This window comes from Homarus americanus, unplaced genomic scaffold, assembly GCF_018991925.1.
Source record: "Homarus americanus isolate GMGI-L3 unplaced genomic scaffold, GMGI_Hamer_2.0 scaffold26351, whole genome shotgun sequence".
NCBI classification, from domain to species: Eukaryota; Metazoa; Arthropoda; class Malacostraca; order Decapoda; family Nephropidae; genus Homarus; species Homarus americanus.
Genome location: NW_024724368.1, coordinates 7,760,260 through 7,786,569, shown reverse-complemented (window position 1 = coordinate 7,786,569; position 26,310 = coordinate 7,760,260). Strand labels below are relative to the sequence as shown.

The 26,310-nt window shown below is 36.7% G+C and overlaps 1 protein-coding gene across 1 annotated transcript in view; it reads right to left on the bottom strand.

Moving 5' to 3' along the window:
- The window catches only part of LOC121864288 (phosphatidylinositol 3-kinase regulatory subunit alpha-like), a 93,504-nt gene that overhangs the window by 56,688 nt on the left and 10,506 nt on the right, over positions 1–26,310 (bottom strand). The window contains exons 3-4 of the mRNA XM_042363375.1: positions 19,702–19,802; positions 7,034–7,094 (exon numbers count right to left, since the gene is read on the bottom strand). Of these exons, the coding sequence (XP_042219309.1) occupies positions 7,034–7,094; positions 19,702–19,802 (162 nt within the window). The remainder of the gene's footprint in view (positions 1–7,033; positions 7,095–19,701; positions 19,803–26,310) is intronic.

The window sequence follows — 26,310 nt, the reverse complement described above, 5'->3', positions numbered from 1 at the left end:
TTGTACACAGGTAAAAATGTACCCCCCGGTCAGCAAATGTCATTCGCAGATTTGGCGATCCGTTGCCATTTTGAGAACCTAACCCCCGTGAATTTGAATTTGAATAAGATTGATAATAATAAATGAATGTCTTATTTTTAAGTTGCACAATTGATATATTAACACCAGACTTCTTTATAAACGACGAGATTCCGAGTTAAACGATCTAGTGAGCATAAAGTAAACCTTATTGAACATATTTCATATTACGTACATCAAAATTAAATGTCACCAAGGATACTGTACCTTGGAGAAGAGACTACACTTATTAGTGCTTTGTTAGACTAGAAATAGAATGAAATTATCAACTTAATTGTTCAGTGTGGCACATAATGGAAATGCAACTGTTACCTTGAGTTACACAGAAAGAGAAGGGGAATAAAAGGAAGAAATTTAAAGACTTTCATTAGTGGTGACCATGATTCCCCGAACATAGCAAGACCTGATAATAAAGTGAAGGAATACCAAGACAATGCACAGTGATCCATAAAACAAAAGAGGGTAATTGAATAAGAGATAATTTGTCCTATAAAATGGTAACAGCTCAGTGTACAGAATCAGGTCAGCTAGTACCACCAGGACATTGTCACAAATATTATGTGTACTGTATGTATTACCATATATTAAGGTACTGTACAGTCCACCATAGATGTACCTGTTTACAGTGGTTAGCACTTTTTGTGAGATGTGACAGTCTGCGTTTGTTTACACCAAAGTAAAACTCCCAGAAAATGGCCCTAAGGAACCTCACAATGCCTAATAGCCAGACTGAGGATGCTAAATAAACATTCCACCTCTATCTTTGAATGCCAGTATTTCTTGCATGGTTTTAGCTCTAGTATAGATTACAAAATAGATCATCATTGGCTCGAATCTACTATGTCCTAGACCAGGGGTTCCCAACCAGGGGGGAATTCCCCCCAGGGGGGGAATTCAGGTTTTCAGGGGGGGGAAAACTGATTCGGGAGCAAGAGATATGTTCGATGAGAAATTAATCACAGAATTTTGGCCCTTGATGTGCGATTCCTACCCAAAAGTGGCAGAAAGAGCTATCCGTGCATTGCTTCCGTTTGTGTCGACATATCTTTGTGAGTCAGGCTTTTAAACTCTGTTGCAAATTAAAACGAAGCAACGTAGTAGATTAGAGGTAGAAAATGACCTGCGTTGTGCCCTTTCAAGCACTCCTCCGCGTATCCCAGAATTGGCGAAGAAAAAACAATCACAGGTTTCTCATTGACTGTAATCTTCATCTGAATAAAATTAATTATAAATTTACAATATCCTGGTATTCTATTGAACTTTTTGTTTATTGCATTATGCTTCAGTTTGGTCTGTTAAGTAATTCATTATAAATATAAAAAAAACTATTTTATTTTTATTCAAGTTTTATAAATCCATCAACATTTTCAATTGGCATTTAATTTGTAAAACTCCACTATAAAAATAATCCATGTAAAATTGTAAATGTATATGTACTAATATGGAAAAAATAAAGGATTTTCAGTATTATATGCATATTATTTGGAATGCAATTTTTGAGGCAGACAATCTTGGAAAGGAGGGGGGGGAATGACATTCTGACATATGGTGAAAGGGGCGCATGGGGCAAACAAGGTTGAGAACCACTGTCCTAGACAGTGGAAGTGTAGCAAGGTTTTGTTAGGTAATGAGAGGTAGCAATGGGTAGGGAAGAGGTGCACCGACATATTGTCATGTCTAAAACTGCAATGTGTCATCATTCTCTGAATGTTAACATTTTATATATGGCTTTAGGTAATGTTGGGATAAACCAATGAAATGTCATTGGATCCAGTCTTCTTTATTATGTGGGCAACATTCATACTCTCCATGTTAACTTATTTGCCAAATTTGGGTATAATAAAGTATAGCTAAATTTTGACAATTATTTCTGTGCGAGCCTTCAAGGTGACCTGATATTTGACATACTGTATGTACTCTAATTGACTAATCATGAATCGCTAATTATGGCTCGGAAAAAATACAGTATGTGAAGACCAGTCCTACTACAACCACACAGCTTTACCCATACTATACACCATGATAAAGTCTACCACTTGCTTCAAGTTTTTGTGCATCATAGATGACTGCATGATCTAGCTAGGTAAACTTTCAGAAAGTACCAAAGAGTGGGTGGAGTTCCGCTGTCCATCAGCAGTGCTGGTAGGTCACATTTGTCTCTCTATCTCCTCTCTTACCTTCACCACAATTAGTCATATAAAATTTTCAAAACCACCACTGGAAAGCTCAAGAAATTCCAATTCAATTCAATTATATAACTATACTGTATACAGGTATTAATAACAAGGTAGGTTTGTGAGAAAATCCCGAGATATAATGCTGGGAAAAAAAATTATTTATTCGGAGTGAAAAATATACTGTACAGTAGGTTTAGTCTGTCTTTTTTCTTGCATATGTTAAACCCCAAACAATAATGAAACCAGTGACGTAAAAATCATGCAAAAAACACAATATCTTGTAGAATAAATTGACTGCAGAATGAAAATGACCCGACCTCACGTGAGTGATCCCATATGACTTTTGTCATGGTTATGGAAACTTAAAAACTTATTACGTGCACACGAGGGTTAAGGTTTCATTTCTTAGATAAAATTAAATATTTGTAATACTGTACTGTATATTTAATTAAATAAGTTTTTGAAGGTCAAATAAATATTGTAAACATTAAACAAAGACAGTCAATAAGCTGATGATAACGTTTCCCTGCCCCAATATATGCAGCACAAGAGGGAACATCGTCTACTCGCAGATATTTCAAGTTACTGTACAGTATTAATATTTAATATTCTATTGCCTCCCACAAATTTCAAAGGCACAAATATGAAATAGAAAAAACAATCAGGGACTGATGTACGTAGTACTCTTCAATGGTGTTCAATAAATAAGTTGGTATTACAGTACATATTTTCATTACCTATAAGAAGAAAATTTGATTTGTGTGCATTTGATATAAGTAAGGTTTTCAAGAGCATAATCCCTACATAAATCATGGGCCTAAAATATTTCAAAGGAAAATAATTATATGCCCTATTCGAAATTGCTGATATTGTATCTAGTTGCAGAGAGTAGCCAATATCTAAGATATTTCATAAAATAATGGAACCCTGGTCAGGACCTTTTAACCCCCAAGCTTCAGGTCACGTCATATGACGTTTTGTTCTTTCGCAGGCTTATTTGAATTAAAAAGGCATGCCTGGCTAGATTATGTTGCCAAGTATGTGTTTATCTTTCACTCTCACAAGAGAGCCTCCCAGTCAATTCTCAGTAGCTTCTCAGCTTTTATGATTAGGAATCTCACCTTTGGGCTTGACTCACTTCACCATGTGTTTCAACCCACAACCCCCCCAAGCACAAGTCTAGTATAATGATCAATTACTAGAACAGTAATAATATTTGTTAACAGTGTAAACAGTAATAACACAGTAAAACAAGTGTCCTGTACCTCATACTGCCTACAAATTAGTGTTCTTACCTTGTACTATTGCATCACATACACACGCCCCTTCACGAACATTCTTGACTCTTTCTAGCCCGTGTTGCCAACTGTCATGGGTTGCGTTGGGCCTCCCGCACAACCCATCCCAAATGTTTGTTTACGGTAGAGATAAGGTAACCGGCCAGCCATAACTGGGACATGTTTTCAATTAGTGGTATGTTAGCCAGCCGATAGGGGGGGCAGGTCAGTGAGACAGTGGTGTACTGTTCATCACTTCACGCCTCAAAAAACCAATTTAGCTAGTGGGCTTTAGACCTTGGGTTAGAGAAGACCTCCTGCTTCGCGGACTTAAGAACAGGGGCCATACAGTCCTACCAGTGCTACGAGTCTGTGTGTGCAAATCCCCGAGATTTTTGTTAAGTCCAGCGACAAGTTAACACGTCCTGTAATGGAAGTGATCAAATGGTGAGGGCCTATTTGCTACAAGAGCACTCCAGGCCGGCCTAATAGATCTAAATGATTAATTCTCCAGGTTGACAAACTCTCCCTTATAACTTACAGTACTGTGGCGTGAATGTGAGTGACTATCCTATCCATGCAAATTATAAGTCCAGTGTATGGAATTGTACCAAATAAACGTAAGTGCAATCATCTGCCCGTATCTGTGATCCCTCTATTATTATTACCAAGGGTAATGACTGATTGGTTATGACAAAGTATAACTAATAACTTAGATGGATGTTGGAAGTTAATGGAATTCATTAAATCATCACTTATCAAATACACAACGCATTGAATGCCGGAAGCAGTGAAATTCTACGTAGTGATACACCATAATCCCCTGGGTGAGTAACCAGTGTGAAGGTATCCGAGTTCTACGGTAAGAAAACCACTTTCCTGCATTTAAAATGTAACACCAACCTGTGATAACGACATGTATTTATTTCCTTTTTATATCACGCATGGCCAGTTTTTAAGACTAGAATTATTTTTTAAATGTTTTCGAATATACCCGACCATAGCCCAAAACCCAGGGGTTAAAGTGGTTGAAAAGAAAAAAAAAAGAGGTGGCTAATACTCTGAAGAACCAGTTCAAAGGAGTAACACTGTAGTTCCTAACCTGGTAATATGTAGAAAGAACACAATCCCAAAACAAAGAGGTTCTAAGATACTGTTGAAACACTATCAGTTCATAAAATAGACACTTGGGTGCAACACCACCTAAAACCAGTACAGTGCTGTACAGTACTGTATAGTATATGTTATCAAGAAAAGGAATGATCCAACATTGAAGCATATTAAGAAAGTACTGTACAGTCAAGACAACAGAATGAACAATTGCCAGTCCAAGAAAATAAATGAGAGCAAATGAACATGGGACATTTCTCAACCAAAAATAATTATCCTGCAACTCCACATATACAGTACCTGGGATAACAAAATGCCCTACAATCTTAAATGAGAGACTATTATTATGCACTTTCACACCACAATTATTGAAACCAATCCATTGAGTCATTGTCAAGTTATCAAGCAAATTTATCATAGATGGACTCAGAGAAGGACAGCATCACTTCTATATTCCCCAGTATTTTTGGTTTGGAGTATAATTAATCCATGAAGTCTAGAGTAAGTCACTGAAAGGAAACAAAGTTTGCCACAAATTACCTGAAATTTGACGTCAAAGGCTTTGAAGACCATAACTTCCTTAGGCAATGCATATACAGTAACAGTATTGTAAAGCCACTCAATTTCCTTACACATTCACGACAAGGTATAATGTAAAGAAAAATTACACTTGGTAAGTTCTAAATAATGTGGCTTCACAAGCAATAACGTCATAATAGACAAGTTGGTCACACAAACACGAGCAATGTTTTTATTCTTAAAACAACTTTTAAACTCTACCTTCACTTGGAAATTATTAACTTCTACAACTCTATACTGTACAGTACTATAATATCCTTCCTATGAATTCCATTCACAAATCTCTTTAATCTAATATCTTTCTCCTTTGTCCACCATTATTCTTACACACTTATGCAAGCAGCCCTTTGCATGTGAAAACTGCATGAAGACTGCCAATCAGCAAATATATCACACAACAACCTAGCCCTACCAGATAAGAGCGTGCTTGGAAGTCCTACATGTAATGCCCAGTTCTCACTCTCTAGAAGTGGACTGGGGACCTTCAAAATTTGCTTCATATTTGGCTGATATTCACCAAGACACCAGGCCATTAGGTAATCATGGCTAACCGACACAAGAGGGTAATGGTCATACACAATGATGATGATATCAAACAGTTACAGAGCACTGTTAAACCGAGACAATTTGCCTAACAAAAAGAAGAATACAGTATGATCCTTTAGGATAATCTACTGGGATTATCTCAGAGACAAAGTGAGACAATACAAAATAATCATGCCATGATTTAGTAGTAAATTTCATGTTCGTTAACAACGTGGTAGTAATGAATCACTAACACAGTAAAGTTCACTTGTACCATAGAATTTACATACAATTGACAGTGACATTATGTGCATAGCCTTAAAAAGGAAAAATAATGTGTATAATGTACAGTAGGGTCGGGATATACTGTGAGATAGGGTCCAACGATGTTCGCTATACTGTATACTAAATAACAATATATAATTACATGTAATCAATGGGGAAAATAGGGTTAGGTTCTGGAGACCCCAAAAAGTGACTAAACTTGACTTAATGAATTCATTTTCTTACTAACTAAAGCACAAATGAACACTGGACTCGGGAACAACAGGCTATTTCAATGTCATTATCAATATCAAGGAACACCAGAATCGGCAGCTGACGCACCATCCTGGGAACACCAGACTTGGCAGTAGACGCCACACTGCCACCCTCACTTGACAATCCCACACCTACATAAACGAACACCAAAAATATTAGTTACAGTATTAAATCTTTTTCATTAAGCTTTCCATTATCTTCACTTTACTTTCCACGTCACTAGCAACCCATTTACACTCGCTTTAGAAATTGGAATCCTGCCCAATTTCCCTCGCGAAATAAAAATGTTTATCGCTTTATATATATTGGAAATGCCGAAAATTTTGATAGCCGTGATATAAAAAAAACGCTCTATAATGTCAAGATATATCCCGACCCTACTGTACTGTATTTGCCAAGGCAATCCTCGGCTGCAGACTCATAAATGAACACAGGATTTGTACTGATTTTTTCCATCTAGTCATCCTCTCTGACAGATTTACCAATGTAAATGGCTCAACTGAGTCAGACAGCGACAGCCAGTGATGATAAAAATAATAAGTAGAGAAAAACTTATCTACATTAATTCTTGTCATTGTAATATTTACAGAACTAAAGCTATACAGTAGTTATGAAAGTAGTTTCTATTGAATTTTTTTTTAATAAACAATGATATCCCTGACTTCTAATGATTATCAATTTAAGTGGTACTACTGTAGTCCCCCATGTCACTAGCATAGAATGAAATTAAGGTTTATCACTACTTACCATACAAAGCAGGGGGAGGAATATCCCCAGGCAAGCTTGCTCGTCCAAGATGCATGTATCCCTGAAAAAACAAAGGTAAGCATAAACACAGGTCTGTCATTGACATAAGTACTGTACAAGAGCACAGAAAATAAAAGAAAAGTCTTCTTCAATACACAGATAATTAGCACTAAAATTTCACAACTTACAGAGGTAATTAAAAAAGTCCCTGTGATATGAACAAGCAAATACTGTACAGTGAATGATACACAACTCAGTTCAGCTTCAAATTAGCATGATCCTACTCCTCTCCCATGTTACAGCCATACAGGTAAGATAATCTGACAAGATAAAGAAAATATTAATACCATATTTCAAGTCTTTGTGGGTTCTTAACTGATTTAACCATAGCATTTTACAGTATTCTGTACAAAATAAGTAAGGACCAATTGCAAGAACTGCTGTGGTGTACACCACGCTGTGGTATCCCGGCAGTCGTAATACAATGGAGTAAAAATGTTGTGATTTTTCAAGTTGGGCCATGGTGGTACCCGACCATCGTTTGTTGTTACTACGTCATCGTAGTGTAGTCAGGTGTACTAACTGGCGGAAGACTGGGAGGTTGGTATGCTTGCACCCTCAATACGTTTACTTTTGCTACACGATTTACGAGCATGAAAAACCTGAATCCCAAGCTAAGGTGCACCTCATTTTCCTATTTTCTTGGATTATAAGCCTATTCTGTGAATGAAATACGATCACTTACAGTGAATATAGGTAAATAAAGCCGGTGACAACCATAAAAACGTAGGAATAGTGTAATGTCTGTTCCTTTCTTCTTTATCCTTATTAAATCTAACAATAAAGTAAAAGGTTTGTCACAAACTTGGGGTTGGGTGAGTGTAAATAAAGAGAACTATGGCCTGTTCTGTGGATGAAGTCAGTAGAATATAACAAAGTACAGTACTGTATTAGGTATTATAATTTTGCAATGACAGTGATGAACTCACTGTTCAGATGAATTGGGATAAATTTTTGAAAAAATATCACCGTAACTGTTAGTTTTCTATCAAACAGAAATTATCTTTGTACTAAAAAAATTTGTACTTTCATACTATACAAGTATAAAGGCCAGTTATCTACAAGATATGAAACCTTGAGATAATGTTTCCTACTCGTCTCCACCTGATTATAGTAATGCAATAAATACCCTAAGATAGATAGCAAGACATGAACACTTTCCCAATGTCAGGAGTAAAAATATATACAATATATTAATGACATGGACTAAACCAGCAGTTGGAGAAAAGTATCTGCTGTTTAAATGGTCTTTTATTTGGAAAAATATTCCATGTAAATAATGTATATGGATCCTCACCAGAGAGTCTTCATATAGTTAGTGTGCAGACATTTGTTTACGAGGCATATACTCACAACTATAATAGAAAGGAAGAAATGTTAGGTTAGGTTAGGTTACATTAGGTTCATCTTGTGAGCAAATGTCATGGAACCCATATACAGTAGATATATTCATGAAATTCTACCAACTAATCAGAGACTAAAAATTTAAAACATAAAACAAGATGATAATCAAATGGTTTAAAAATATCCTCAATACAGTCTGCAATGTTAATTGCAAATTATTTCTGCATTTTGTAATGTTTAATATAAACTAATAATAACAAGGATAAGAATACAATGATAATGCTTATGTCAGAATATAGCCTTTATTAAAAGCAGGATAAGTTATAATATATGGATGATCAAGAGTAAAACGCAGGTATTTTAAAGGAAAAATCATCCACAAATTTCACAAATATATTAATACATAATATCCATGTACTGTGGTAGTAGGCAGCTACCAAACAGAGAGGTACTACCGCCTGGGAAGATATTGGAAGCATAATGTGTTGTCTTATGGTAGACCCTGCTGCCATATGGCATCACGAAAATTGTGACCAAGTCCCAGTTGCTGATCTGACTTTCTGCTTCATTTACATGCAATTGCAGTCTCAATTGTTTCTCTTACCATTGACAACACAACATACATACATCGTTTCTCACTTTTGATCTTTTTTTTTCATTTTTGTATTTATAGTTCTTTATTATTAATATTATCATTAGTTACTAAGCAGGTATTTTTATTATTATTTTATTATCTTATTTTTGTTTGTTTTATCGTAAATTTTATTTATTATGAATTAATATGACTATTATTTATTATTATTATTATTATTATTATTATTATTATTACATTTTCAGCCTACAGTGTAAAAAAAAAAATTAATTACCGTATATCTCGGCCTAAAAGGCGACGGGGTGTATAAGACGGCCCCCAAAATTTCCATTTAAAAAGTAGCTTTTGAGCCCTATTCGCTGTATAAGACCAGTACCCCAAATGTGACACTTACCATTGGGAGCTTACTGACCCCGTAGTCCTTTACCAACCATCCCATTGACCAGTGCTGTTTACACATCCTTGGTTTTTTAAAATAAGGCCAATTCACTTCAAGTAATGGCATCAAATGTTACAGGTTGGTGTAGTGTAAACACTAGTGACTCACTTAAAAGTCTGTTATTTAACTTGAACTAATGTCGGCGTAGAATACAATTGTTTCATTTACTTGAAATGGATTTACTGATTTATTTGTTTATTTATTTATTTATAACGTCGGCCCTTAACATACGCGGGTTTATAATACACGGATTTGCAAATACGCGGATTGCCCCGCCGGAGGAATATTCTGTACATTGAAGTACATTCAAATCGCGCGCCATTCAACTCGCGTGCGGCACCGTACACGGGACACCGCCCGCTCCCGCAACCTCACACACACACACATAGCTCTCCCTCACTCAGTCAGTCTCGCTGTAACCATGCTTGTGTTGACATCAGCATTGTAGTTGCAAAAATATTACATTTCCGTGAATGTATTATATCAAGCACAGTATGAATAAAATATCACTAATATAAGAGTATTTTAACCGAAAACTACTAAAAAAACGAGTAACATATCTTGAACATCGGAAGGCTAGGTAAAGTCTTTTGTTTTCATGTAGTTTATCCTAATTTACATTGAAATGCATTTCGTTTCAGCAAAACTACTATTTATTTCTGAGAATATGGAAATGTAATATTTTGCTGAAATGCCGTACGTATTACAGTGGAAAGTGACAAAAGCAATGACTCGCTTTCTTTCGTTCAAAAGATGTTACCGTAATTGCTTTTCGAATGGTTTTCAGTTAAAAAACTGTTGTATTACAATAATATTCTATCCCAATTCACTTGTGATGCAACAGTTTTTTTTAACTGAAAACCATTCGAAAAGCGATTACGGAAACATCTTTTCAACGAAAGAAAGCGAAAGTTATTGTTTTCGTCACTTTCCACTGTAATACGTACGTCATTTCAGCAAAAATATTACATCTCCGTGAATGTAGTATATCAAGCACAGTATGAATATAATATCATTGTAATATAACAGTATTTTAACCAAAAACTATTAAAAAAACGAGTAACATCTCTTGAACGTTGGAAGGTTAGGTATAGTCTTTTGTTTTCGTCATGTATTTTATCCTATTTTACATTGAAATACATCACGTTTCAGTAAAACTACTATTTATTTCTGAGAATATACTCATTCAGGCACAGTTTAGGTAAAATATACATGTGCTGTAACATTTTTTTAATTGAAAACGATTCAAAAAACACGTACCCTCTAGCCCTGTTCAAGGAGAAGACTGGGAGGAGCTGTTTGGTGCTTAAGACGATGACAAGGAAAATGATTTTGATGGATTTTAATGAAAATATTCAGAAAGACCCTGGCACTGTCAAGGAAAGTGGCTGCTAAAGGCTTCCGGGACATGGCAGAGGACGAGATTAGGGAGCTAATTGAAGCGCACGACACTGAGCTGACCGAGGAGGATCTACAGGAGTTAGTAGACTCAGGCAACGAAGAGGAAGCGAAAGGGAAAGAGGATGAGGAAGAGCACCAAGAAATAACATTGGAGAAGTTGGGGGAGATGACCAGGAATATTGAGGCACTGAAAAACCTGGCCTATAGTATGGACCCCTCCATGGTGCGTGCCCTGAAATTCATGCGAGGGATGGATGACGTTTTCGCTCCATACAAAAACATCATGGAAGAAATGAAAGAAAGAGACGACAACTCCCCATCACCATGTTCTTTGATCACCGAAGGAGAGATTTAACACCATCAATCACTGGCGGCAGTGAGGAAGCAGCTGAATCCACCGTCGCCCCCACTTCACCACCCGTTATGGAATTGGGTGACGATGAGCCCGATGACTCCCGTCCTGTCGCCGAGGATAGGTACTGTACAGTAAAGTGAAATTTTTATCTCTTTTTTTTAATAGCTTTTCTTGCCATGTTTATTGTTTGTAAAAATGCACAGCACAGTACAGTTCAGTACTGTACATAGGAAGTGGAGGTGCAGTTATTCACAAAACATTTGTTCGTTATCGGCAGTAGTGACGGGGAGGAGGCAGAGGGGGTGGAGGAGGCAGAGGAGGGAGCGGAGGGAGCGAGTTGGGAGGAGTGGTGACCTTGGACGCGGGAGCAGGGACGAGTGGAGATGCCAGCCAGTACATTACGGGTGTATTAATTGTTTTTATAGCTATTTTTGCATTTTAATATTAAATATTGTACATTACGTTTCAACAAAACTACCATTTATTTCTGAGAACATGGAAATGTAATATTTTTGCTGAAATGATGTATGTATTACAGTGGAAAGTGGGATAAAATTGTGACGAAAGCAATGACTTTCACTTTCTTTCGTTCAAAAGATGTTACCGTAATCGCTTTTCGAATGGTTTTCAGTTGTGGGATTATAAGGCTGATAGGATAGAATATTATTGTAATACAGTACGAGTACAACAGTTTTTTAACTGAAAACCATTCGAAAAGCGATTACGGTAAAATCTTTTGAATAACGAAAGAAAGCGAAAGTCACTGTTTTCGTCTTTCCACTGTAATATGTACGTCATTCCAGCAAAAATATTATATTTCCATATTTATTTCTGAGAATACCTATACTCATTCAGTCACAGTTAAGGTAAAATATACTTGTGATGTAATATTTTAATGAAAATACCAGGTATTTAGAAATACGGTATCGTAGTTTTCTTTTGTTTCAAATTTAATTAACAAAGATTGATGTTTCAAATGTAATGAACAAAAATTTATGTACAGTATCTATAAACTTTAAAAAATGAATACTTTATGTTTTACATCGTCCTGTGCATACCATACCATGCATTTGGCTACTTGGGCTTGCTATGATGACGCAAGAGATCTGCCCTAGCAACTGTACCGACACTCACAGCTGGTGGTGCGTCGTTTCCATTGTTTACTTGTAGTTACTAGTAAATATTTTTCAACCTAACGAAACTATTACCCGTTTAGATGTCGACCCCCAATTTTTTGCCAAATAATTTGGTCTTAAAAACTTGAACTACACACAGGTATATACAGTAAATAAGGACATGGGGGGACCAGGTTTTTTTTTCTGGGGGGTGGGCAGCACATATACGTGGATTTTTAACATCCACGGGTATCTCTGTTACGTAACCCCCGCGTATGTTAAGGGCCGACTGTACTGTAATATATTAAACACACTGCAAGTATTTTCTTTAATTTATAAGCTTGCTTCAACCAGCTACAGTATTCTAATACAAGTGTTTCATTAGGATTTGAGTGAAAAAGATTAGTGTACATACTTACTACATATATTTATTACATATATATATATACAGTAGTACCCCGCTTAACGCGGTCAATTGAACCCACAGGGTACCGTGTTAAGTGAAAACCGCGTTAAGTGAACAACAGAACATATGGGATTAATTCCAATAGAGACTGACCAGACCCCCAAACTCTACTTTTTCCGACACAATACCTATGTTCTAGTAAAAATAACATCTTAATTTTATGATGGTACATGCACACAATTAATACTTTAGAGAAATAGAGAAATACAGTCGCCAAGTTAATGTCCATTCAAATAATGGACTCAACTCCCTCCCCCTCTTCTCACACTACACTCCCTGGCTCTTCCCTCTCTGAGAAATTTTGGGGGGAAACCGTTAAATTTTAATAAATAATACCTCAAACTAGTTAGGATAATATAATTGACATTGCTGGATTCCTTGTAAGACCAGGAATATTTTTAATATAAATGTCATATATTTTGCACAAAAGATAACATATTTACTCAGAGTAAACATTATATCTAAAATTTGCATGTCTAATGCAAAATCTATGATGTTTATATTCAAAATGATCATCAAATTGTAAGAATTCCAGCAATGTAAATTATATTCTGACCGGGTAATTTGTATGAATTTTATGAGCTAAAACAAATATTTCAGTTAATAATAAAAAAAAATATTCTTCACACAATAACAGATGGTCGGTCGGTCCCTCCCTCCCCCCCACCTCCCACCAACCCTCCCTACCAGATGTGTGGGAAAACCAGAATATTTACCTTTTTAGTAATAAATAATTCCTCAAACTAAAGTTAGGATAATATAATTGACATTGCTGGATTCCTTGTAAGACCAGGAATATTTTGAATACAAATGTCATTTTGCACAAAAAATAACATATTTACTCAGAGTAAACATTATATCTAAAATTTGTATGTCTAGTGCAAAATCTATGATGTTTATATTCAAAATGATCATCATATTATAAAGATTCCAGCAATGTAAATTATATTCTGGCCGGGTAATTTGTATGAATTTTATGAGCTAAAACAGGCAGGCAGGCAGGTGGGGCGAATCTAAAAATAGCGTCTGGAGCCGGACACTGCGCGTATATGTGGAAAAAACCCGTGTTAAGTGAAAGTTCGGCTCTGGCTGAATATTCTATGTAAAAAATATAAATTTTAAATGAATTATTTCTAGTGTGGTCGACTTCCTACACAAAGACAGGCTATAAATAGCCGTCTTATCTCCACCTCCTTCCCATCCCCCTCCATCCCTCTGTTCTCAGAGGTGTCTTGGTAAATAACTTTTGTTTGTTTATTTTCATTGTTTGTCTAATTTATCATGTTGTATCAAAGTAATATTACGAAAAGTTTTAGGCAGCTACCAAGCAGGGAGATTCTAATGCCTGGGAAGATATTGGAAGCACAATGTACAGTATTGTCTAATGGTAGACCCTACTTCCATATGGCATCACAAAAATTGTGACCAAATCTTAGGTTGTTGATTTATCTTTCTGCCTCATTTACACACAATAGCAGAGTTTCAATTGTTTCTCTTCCTTTGACAACACAACATACATACAATGTGATGTTTCTCACCTCTGATCTTTTTTCCATTTATTTATGGTTGGTTATTTAAAATAATGCCAATTCACTTCAAGTATTGACATCAAATTTTACCAGCTGGTGTACACTAGTGACTCACTTAAGCGTCAGTTATTTAACTGGAACTAATGTTGGTGTGAGTAAAATATTTCCATTTACTTGAAATAGATTTGCCGATTTATTTGTTTATTTATTTATTTATAATATACTGTAATACATTAAACACACTGCAAGTATTTTCTTTAATTTATATACTTGTTTCGCGAAAAAGGTAGGCTACCATTATACCTGGTAGGTGAAGTTGACCAGAAATTTATGGTGATCATTAAGGACCAAACTCCGAATCCATGACGTGACTTCTGTTCATCATTCTCATCCTAAATTTACCACTGTCGGTAGTTTCAAGAATTAACGCAGTCATTTACTAAATATTCTTTGTAAAAAAATAAAATTTAAATCAATTATTTATAGGAGATAAGTATTATGATCAGTAAATATACACATATGCATTACTGACACCTCCGAACACAAGGACGGCTAAAAATAGCCACAGGCGGTCACAGTCAAGGTCACTTTCCCTTTCTTGTCACTGGCAAATGGGGGTGGGGGGGGGATGATGATAGCTGCTGTGTTTATTACCGGGGTATATTGTTCTTTTACGGTATGTTAGACTGGTTTATAATACATTTTTATATTTTAATATACCGGTAATCTTCATTTTAATCCAGCTTCCAAAACGTAAGTTTCAGTATAAAATAATTAGTGGTAGGACCTTGTGAGTGGTTTACCATGTTTCCATCACCACTCTTGACACGCTAAACCGCAATATTTAAGAGGTAAGAATTTTATCGCTGGTGCTTAAGACGACCCCCTAACTTTGGGCTGATTTGTTTTTTTTCAAATTCCGTCTTGTAGGCCGAGATATACGGTAAGGCATATGTTATGATTTCTCCAATGCATATGCTCTTAAAATTCCAGACACTGATTTTTTATTCTGGTCTATGAATAATTTGGGGATTATACGGAAAGTCTCCAAATTTTCCTGTTCCGAGTCTGGGAACCAATTCCGAGGTTAGGTTAGGTAGCAAATTCCAGAATCTTCCCAGGAACTGGAAAAATTCCCCAGCAATCATGATACCAAGATTTATTTCTTCAGTATTGGTGAAAGGTGAATAGTCAGCTTTATCTCCACCTGTAAGTGAAAATAAAGGTATTAATATTGTGTTAGCTAAATTTGCAAATTCTGAAACATCTTTATTTATGAGGGGTTAATATTTATAAGTTTCCAACACCTACATATTGTGGGTAATTTTGTCTGTTAATAAAAAAAAAAATTCCAATTGAAACTCAGATTTGTTTGGCTTGACATGGAACACACTAAAAAAAAAAATTTTTTTTTCCTAATGCAGATTTTTATTGTGATTCCAAAACTTTGATCCTTTTTTGGGGGAGAAATTCATTGAAAAAAAAAGAAAGGCCCTTTAAAATTTTAATGTTCTACATCAAAATGTTAACATAACCTACCTAACTTAACCTAACTGGAAAACATCAGTCAACTTAAATCCTAAAATTCCCTGGATGACAGAAAAGATAATACCATCAATTTCATTTATTTTGGAAGACATATTTAAATTTTTTTGGAATCATGGACATACAAAGCCAATATATCTCACTTGATTCTACTGTACCACTGTCAATGGCAAAGTGAATTATTAACACCACTCCAAATGGTGCACAAAAGGTGGTAAGGTGGTTCTTTCTTTCAATACATTGAGTCACTTACGGAATTAAAAAAAAAACAGTAACAAATTGTGGTTAAACTGATACACAAATGAAACATGCCTGGGAATTACCTGTTACTGGTTACCTGGCATATTAGGACTCATTAAAATATGAAATTTAGGCACCTAAGTAATCATACTAATGCATTATTTATTTTGGTAGTGTTGGGCAATTATTAATTGCGCTCATTACGAAAATTGGGTTGATATTATTTCTGATAAGGGACGTCATTCACCATCCCAGATGGAGTAGTTCTCACCACTCTTCAAATAGACCATATGTGCCTTTTTTAAGCTTAATTTGATTTCCATACATTCCTACTAATAAATTATTTGGATTAGATATCTTAAAGGCTTACCTTTTATGATGGTTAGGAGAATTTGGAGGATATAAACGGCGATGAGGCAAGTAGAGGCTGGCGGATGTTCCTACACAAACATGGAATTCTTTTAAAAAGAACAATAAAATTCTTCATGTGCTGTTCTATATGGAAGACATCTTAAAAAAAAAATATTAACCCTTTGCAGATTTATACAATTTATGTGCATCCAATTCTATTTTTTCTTTAGGTTTCAAAATATAGTTCCATCATAGCGGTCATCGGGCGGTGGTGCAAGTACCACGGAAATCTCCCACTTTCCAATAACGAATCGTAGATACCGGGTATTTTTTTTTTTTAGCCCAGTGCTTCTTGCAAACCGACCATGGGGCTACCACAGTATGGTGTACACCGCAGATGTTCTTGCAATTGGCCCTAAATTCCAACATTAATGTCAACAAATAGTTTTCAGTGATTAAAAGCCAAATCCCAATAAACGAGCATTTCTGGGCTGTGCTCATTATGTATTTATCAACAATGACAACTGCTGACTCCTTATCAACACAAAGTGAGAATGATTTATAACCATTGCAATACCTGGCCAATCAGCACACAAGCTACTAATGCTGCAATATACAGTATCTAAACCAACTATCTGTGCATACTTTGTGGGAAACAATATGAGATCATGTACGATAAATTTTTGGTATACGAGGGCTGTCACTAGTCACACGTAAAATTTCGGAGCATATCGACCGCCACTAGCACAGAGTTGTTTTAGCTACTGTACAAGTTTTAGTAATTATTATTATAACTAAGCATAAATACATCCTGGACAAGAATGAAGGATTCTTTTATGAATTCATTTGGGATACAGTATGTGCTATCGCCAGCAATTTTTATCTTTCATGAACTGAGTAATACAAGAGAAGTATAAGCCCTGGGCAAGTCATACATGGATAAAACTCCAGTAAGCTTACTACAAGTACAGTACACAATCAGTGTTGTGATTTATTTATTCACTTTCAGTGTTTCATTTTATGTGGAATCATTATTGATAGCACAGTAACAATTATTAATAAAATTTTATTTTATAAGCCATACTGGTGATCCGACAAAAGAGAAAGGCATTCAAGGTGACGGGGAAAATAAAAGTTTAAGATAGTTTCGAAAATCTTAGAAAGGGATGAAGTTAGGGCAATGGGGCAATAGTTAAGAGGGATTGGAATAGTCACCCTTCTTTCGGTTAGGCTGAACCGAGGCATGCTTCCAAGAAGAAGGAAAAGTTTGGGTTTTGAGGCAAAGGCATAAAAGGCGAGCAAGCACAGTGGCCAGAACTTCAGCAAACTCCCTCAGAACACGAGGGAGTATTCCGTCCGGTCCATGTGTCTTACATACATCCAACCTGGATAACACACCAGCAACCCTACGAGTGGAGATTACAGGAAAGTCCTTAGATTCAGTCGGAGGAGGAGTAGGAGGGATAGAGTTAGAATCGTCTAAGGTGGAGTTAGAGAACAATAAGGTGCCAAAGAGATTGGCTTTATCAGGGGGAGAGTTGGCTAAGAGTTATCAGGTTGGAAGAGCAGATGGAAAGAGGTAGTACAGAAGTTATTACAGATGTTTTTGGTGAAGGACCAGAAGGATTTACTAGAAGAAGAGTTTGTCAGGTTAGCAGTCTTTCTTTTTATAAAATTCCGCTTGGTCCTACGAAGAATAACCTTACAAGGATTCCTAGAAGTAATGAAAGAGGAGTGGGTAATAGGAGATAGTTTCATAACTTGATATGCCATATCTCTCTCCCTACATGCAAGAGAACAGGAATGATCAAACAATGTTTAAAATCCCACTATATCATAGTTTAAGTTCTTATATAAATCTAAAATCACTTAATTTAAGACAAAAGAAGCAGAATGACAAAATACAGTAAATGAAAGTAAAAATAAATCATCAGGTAAATAAAATACTGTAAATTTCAAATTTAATCCCGTTCGTATCGGCAGGAGTTCGTAAGTCGGGGACCCCCTGTACATGGGATACAAGAGTAAACATTAAAATACTCAATTTAATATGACAATAAGCTACTAACACTGACATAATTAACAGCACAGATCAAGTATACTCTTAAAGGGATGTCTGGATATTCCATAAACAGTACGTCCTTGAATGTGAATGCTTTGACCTAAGTTGTTTGTATAATATCTGGCTAAAGAGCATGCAAGTCTAGGCTATGATGCTATGGGATGCATAAGTTTAATTGTTTGATTCCTCCACTAGAGGGTTTCCTTCTTAGTATGACACAAGTGATAGTGGTCCCTTCGTGCCCGGTGGCAAGTCCAGTGGTACAGTTTACCAAGGCGTGAAAGTTCGAACGCTCGCACTTGGCTAGCACGCAACCGCCGTCCGGCTGACAGCGTACATTGTTTTTCAGCGTAAATAAAATGGTTATTTAATGCCTTCCTAAAAAAACATCGACATGGGACCAGGTATGTTCCACTTTACGAATTTTTTGCGATTTTTCCACCAAGTTTGATGAAAAACGATTGTGCCGTTTCGGCTGCCCAGAACAGACAGGCAGACAGACAGACACACGGCTATTCCTATAGTATATTACATATAATAGTCTCTTCCAATTCCTAAACTGATATAGGTCTCATAGCTTATTTGTGAAGTTCTATAATCCATACATTAAGGACTGAGGAAAACTTAATGGCTGAAGAAATGACAGAATGACAAGTATTACCATCCTAATCCCTAGACTCCTCAGAGTAAGATCCTAAATTGGCATGGAACAAAGGGAAAGGTTTGGAGTCCCATTTTAGTTCAATTGGGGATTCGTAAAAGTGAACCCAAGTGTTCATATGGTGTTAGTTCATTGTCTAAGGCTGGCTTGACAATGTAAGTCATTTTTCACTGTATTTTATTCCCCCAAAACAAACACAAAAACATGATATATAATCAAGACCAGGTTACAAACAAGATAGAGGACTTTGAAGATTGTTAACTCTGCCTTCTCATTTAATAGTAGATTAGGAAGCTAGAAAGTAATAAAAGAATGCAGGGAGGTCTGCAGGTGATACAAACTTACAACTGACTTCTTACTAGATTAGAATAAGTAGTGTAGCTACTTTTCAATGATAGACATGAATATTTTATACTGTACTTTAAAATATACAGTAATTTTTAAACAACTGGAAATAGTGGGTTCAGCTTGAAAGATATACAGTACACATAATTATCTGTCAGCTTACTTGTTTATCATTGATGGGTGCTTTTCCATCAGGAAGGGGTGGGGGCCGACGGCGTGGGGTCATTGTTCTGATCTGAGTTCCATTTGGCAACAAGAAATATCCTGGGGAAAAAATAAAATAAATAAAAAATAAATAATTTAAGCATAGAATAATGCATCAATCAGTGTGGTTTGAAAAACACCACAGGAAATCATCCTTAAGTTTCTTAACAAAGAAAAAAAATGTAAAAAAGCCAAATACTGTGCAGTACAGGAGGCCCCCCAAATTCGCACATTTTTATTTTGCACTATTATTCGCAGATGACGCTGTGGATGTACCCAAGAATGTCTGTGGGTAGTTTTAAAGTTGCCGGCATTTTCACGGGTGGGACAGGGAGCCATTCGTTCTTGAGACAGTAATTTCCGTTATCTGTATTGTAAATATGTGTGTGTGTGTGTGTGTGTGTGTGTGTAGACACACACAAAACACATACAAATAAATAAAAATGGGAAAATACTCACAAATAATCAGAAACAAATTTACTACAAATGTGACAGTCTATCCTCAAGTCCGTGCTTTATTACTTTTTTAATAAAGCACGGATTTGAGGGTAGACTCACATTTTTAATAAACCTGTTTCTCATTATTTGTGAGTATTTTCCCATTATTATTTATTTGTATGTTTTGTGTGTGTCTACACACACACATATATACAATGCAGCTAAAAGAAATAATAATCCTAACGGCAAACACATAAAGGGAATATACATTTCTTTGTACACAAGTAAAAATGTAACCCCACCCCCTCGTCAGCAAATGGTATTTGCAGATTTGGTGATTCGTGGCCATTTTGAGAACCTAACCCCCCCCGAATTTGGGGGGCCCCTGTACCTGTAAAATGTACAGTATTTAACATTATCAAATACCAACTCTAGGTCCTCATAATGATATGCCTATTCTATATAAAAAAAAAAATAAAAAATAATGGATTAACATTTTTAGCCCACTGTATTACTCATACATAGTACACAAATTATCAAATTCTTTTTCATTTTGAGTGAAAAATTATGTTATCTTCAGACTGAATATCCCTCTCCTACCTCTGAGTGGGTTCAATCAAGAGATATAGAAACCTTAATGAAAGGAGGAAAATTACCTGTGATTGAGGGAGTGTGACAAAAGACAAGAGTAAATGGCAACCCAAAAGGGTAATGACAAGAAGTACAAATACAGTAGAGTACTGTACTGTGTAGGGCTCCACATACACATATACTCATATCCTCATCATTACTTAACCTACACCGAGATCCAAAATGCAGTACTTTATGTCTATTCACTGTACATACTGGTACAGTACCGAAATAAGTTGAGTTGTACGTTTCATTGATGCTAACACTATCACAATTAAAATAAGTCCATGGAGCATATCAAGCAAGAGGAATTATTTAGTACATGTACCATAATAGTACTGTACTGTTATTTAGTTATCGTCCCATCAGGGCCGGCCCTAGGTATAGGTGGACTAGAAGACACCGCCTACGGCCCCAGTCCATCAAGGGGTCCCCTGATGCCTCCTTCAAGAATAAAGTTCAAACGCTCTGAGGCCGAGTGCAAATTTTTCAGTTATCTGCCGTGTTATAAACCCTAAAACAAAAATTTGCACCAAACAAAGCAATATATTATTACTGTTATCTTGTACAGTATAATATAATTAATTCCTGTTTTGCTGTTATAATTTTATTTCCTGAAATTTTTCCTGTACTAAGCACCGGTACACTCCAATCCTTCACAGACACTACTGTCATGGTCACAATAGCGTGGCTAGTCTGTTACTTAATTATTCATATTATGCTACACCACCCACAAAACGTGAAACTGTTGAGTTCCCCAGTTGAGAAGTACGTTCTCTCCCCGCTGCAGGAGGCCTGAGTCCTTTGTTTTCTCTTAAGGATTCCCTCAGAAACTCTGATATTTCTTAATACCTCACATCGTGTTCAGAGATTCGAAATTGAGAGAGAACACAATTATATTGCATTACATGAGATATGTATGAGCACAGATGAAATATTCAAGATTCCTTGTGAGTGATTTTTAATGCTTCAACTGTGTTTACTGTTAATAATATTGGCAAATAAGTCAGTGTAGTCTACTGTAAGAAATGACATATCATGACATCGTCCCTAGGGATACCCCGAGTCTCCAGATTGCCATTGAAATTAGATCATTTTGATTCCCAATCTTCAGAGGATCTGATGTTTGTATTGAAATTGTGATCAGTTTTGTATTTTAGAAAGTAATTACTATTCCTGAGGGGATATGTCAGCCTTCTTATCTTCAAGATCTAACAGCTAGCTCGCAGTGCCTCTCAGTTATAAGCTCCACCCACAATGTACTGCCAATCTGAGTACTTGACATCAGTTTAATTCTTGCCTTTTGAGAACACGGGCACAGTTTAGTTTGAAAAGTTAATCTTAGAAAGTTAATATAAGCTAGTAGCCTAATTTTCACAAAATGATGTGCACAATAAAGGAGTCTGATGATTATATCTGTGAAAGTCCAAATTGGTAACTCAGTGTTGTGAACGTTGAGAGGAAGACAAACTCTCTGACTCTCACACTCACTTAAGCCCCGAATTTTCTGTGAAACAGGCATGTTAGTATTCCGTGTCCCCCAGTCCTATTAAGTGATTTGACTTAATTGTTTTGTTTGAATATGCCAGTGATCCAGTAACATAACTTTGATGCGTTTTGTGTTTAGTAAAGTGTTCAGGCGCAATCAGCTTACTAAAAACGTTATGACATTCGTGTCAACTCTGACTTACACCCCGACTTTTCTGTGAAACAGATACCTGATAGACCAAGAGTGGTTGTTGTATGCTTGGACGACCTCCAACCCTAGTATTGGAGATGGATGAAAACCACTGAGATCGGATAGCGCCATTACCACGGTTGTGGTGAGCTAAGTCATCAGCTCACAGCCAGCCACTCAGAGGAGGTGGCCAGACTGTGTTCGCTGTCCACCCATGATCTCACTTGTGGAGCAAACACAACCAGCTCATAGCATTGTTATGAATGAGTCCACCACTAAGTAGACCTACTTATTGGGTGTATTATTTGTCCGAATATCCATGTATGTAATCTCCTCAGTTGTATGGGTGTATTATTTGTCCGAATATCCATGTATGTAATCTCCTCAGTTGTATGGGTGTATTATTTGTCCGAGTATCCATGTATGTAATCTCCTCAGTTGTATGGGTGTATTATTTGTCCGAGTATCCATGTATGTAATCTCCTCAGTTGTATGGGTGTTTGGAGTCAGCAATATTATGAGGGTCGTCACTTTACTTCTTGTGGTGCTATTGCTAGAGTCCTGTTACTATAAGAGCTACAGTCCTCATGTAACCTGTATTGATGGTGCTCAAATGTGCTATATATACATAAGATTATAGTGTTGTGTGATTTTTAAAGGGTGCACCAAGTAATGGTGTAAGTGGAAAATGTACCTAGTTGAAAGTACAACATGAGTGGAGCTAGGGAATCGATCCTTATAGTTGTTTGTTCCTGAAAGTAGTCATAAGTCTAGCTTCATTATAATAAACCATTTTTGTTGTATGCTGGGGGTATCATTCTCTTATAGTATTCACCTTTGCTTTTCTCACAACTTGGTCCCAGTATTACAGTATACCTCGTGTCTTAACCCTCGAGCCATGCTACCACCATTTGGCCTACCTGCATTAAAGGCTCAAAATGACAGCATTTGCTGGAGAGTACTGTATTGTATAGTACAGTAGCTACAGTAGTAGTACTGTATACATTATGGTATTTTGTTAGTATTTACATATACCCTGTACAGTATTGTACAAGTACTGTACAGTGGTGTTTCCATAAGTAAATATAGCTCTGTGTCTGTCCATGCAAGATGTGTAGTTTAGTCTCAAAAAACTTTCCCAATACAGAAACCCGGAAAAATTCTGAGGATGTGCAATTTTGGGGGGAATGAGAAAATTTGTCTCCATATCTGGAAAACTCTCTCCTGGAACAGCTCTTCACCAATTATTCCAGCTAAAGGGGATATCACCATTTGTATTCTTACTTTGTTATGAGGTACAGTATGAACAAAAACCCCAAGTTAATTTTTTCTTCAATTTTTTTTCACATCATCATATGATACTTAAGTGTTGACACAAGTGTCATTTCCCCTGTAAAGGGCTCGGGGGTGGCTGGGACAATTAACCCCAGGCTCCCATCCTCAAAGTGGCCCCCCTATTTACCAAAAGATAAGAATAGATACATATACAGACTAGAAAGAGATAAACACACACAATTAGCAATGGAAGTTATAGCCTCTATCTTAATCTGGATAAAAATAAATAAATAAAACAGTACAGCATATGATAATACAGTACAATCATGTTGTAATTTAGCATAAATTTAAATAATTCTCATGAGTTATTGTATAAGAAGATTTTATTTCACATACTGAATACTGTATAACTTATAGCACTAGAAGTTATGGTACAATAACAAAATGTTATCCTAGTTCTGACTTATGTCCTGTGCAAAGGTAATTTTTAATAAACCATAAATACAAAAGGCGATACATTTTCTGTAATGCATTTTCCCTTTGTTACACTTTTTTTTTTAACATTATAGCAACGTTCTGAGGCATCACTGTTGTATAAAGGTCAAAATATTTCAAATGTTTATCTTATGTTAATTAATACAGGTACAGTACAGGTATTTCAGTTTTTGGCAACATTTCAAAATGTAATCATTGCTGCATATATTTATTTACAGCATCTTAGTTCAAAATAAGTAGTTTTCCCATACCGGTAGCTAATGAGTGAGAAACTTGAAGGGTGGTAACATGTAGGCTAATACAGTAAAGTGTACTGTTTGCAAATGATATATTGTATATCTGTAATTGTTTTCACCAATTAGGTACAGTAATTCATTTTCATTAAATAACACGGCATTTATGAAAAACTTTTTGATGGAATACCAAATTTAATTTATATTCAATATCCATGAGCAGAAACAGTACAGTACTGTATATCTGTACAGGGCATTCCTTCAATGATTAACACTGAAAGTGCTTAAATGATAGACACTGTACAGTACAGTCAGTCCTCGACTTACGGCGGGGTTAGGGACCAATGACCAGGTCGTAAGTCGAAAATGCAAAAGTAATACAGTACATATAAAATCTAAAATGGGTGTCTCTTTTTCTTCTCAGCGCCACGAGAACTTTCACTTTTACGCTTGCCATCCATTTTAAAGGGAATTACAAACGAAAATTTTGTCAGTACACAGCGCGATCACTAACGTCGGAACTCGAAAATATGTAATTTGAAAAATATTTTATACGACTGCGGCGGTGGTATGTCCGGGTGGTCGTAAGTGGAGGAGTACCTGTATTGGCAATTGATATTCCGATGACAATATTAATAATGTATTGGTATGTTTTGAAAATCAACATTTAAAAGTATGAAACCAAATTCAGTACAGTACATGTATACGACATAATAGATGATATACACTACTACGAGGGTGAGAGACCACCCAAAAGTCCTATGGCGACAGACGAGTAGTGACGGGGACGGGCAATGATGACTGCCGGGAATCTCTAGTCACAACTCTGCACATGGGCGGCACAGATAAGATGGTCGTTTATGCATTGGGATCTAGGCAGCAGTGCAAGCTGGTCCTGAGCAGCCCTTTTGAGGATCCACTCTGCTCACCCATATATTCTCCTGGAAAATATATGGGAAAATTAGGAAATCCCCCAAGCTCTTAAAGACGCCTCCATCGTCAATATTTATAAGAACAAGGGACACCGGTCAGACTGTGGCAACTGTCTGTAGCTGGCAAGATTATCGCCCGAGTTCTCCTAAACAGACTTCTTCCTGAGGCGGAAAACTTCCTCCCAGAATCTTGTGGCACCACTGACATGATCTTTGCTGCCCATCAGAGACAGGAAAAGTGCAGAGAACAGCATCTTGACCTGTATATGGCTTTCATCGACCTAACCAAGGCCTTTGACTCGTTCAACAGGGAAGCCCTCTGGTGGATCCTCAGCCATTTTGGCTGCCCACCAAAATTCATCGCCATTGTGAGGCAATTCCACAATGGCATGAACAGGAGTGTCCTGCACAATGGCACCTAGTCTGAGTTTCTTCCCCATCCAAATGGGGGTTAAACAAGGGTGTGTACTGGCACCAACTCTCCTTTCCACAAATTTAGCCAGCGGTGTGGACATCGACTACCAGATGAAGAGTCTTTTCAACATAAGACGACTCCAGGCAGGAACAAAGGTGTCGGCAGCTTCCATTACTGAGCTTCAATATGCAGATGACCTCATATTTGTCGCTCACACTGAACACGACCTACAGGAGATCCTGAACATCTATGCAGATGAGTATGCACACTTCGGCCTTGATATGAATGTACGTAATACTCAGATTCTCTTTCAGCCTGTCCCTGGTTCAGCCACACCACCATCCATCCAGCTTAACGGTACTACACTCACTAATGTTACCCACTTTCGGTATCTCGGCTCCCACCTGTCCACCACCACACCGCGGACATCGATGAAGAGATTCAGCATCGGATCAGATGTGCATCTCAAGCC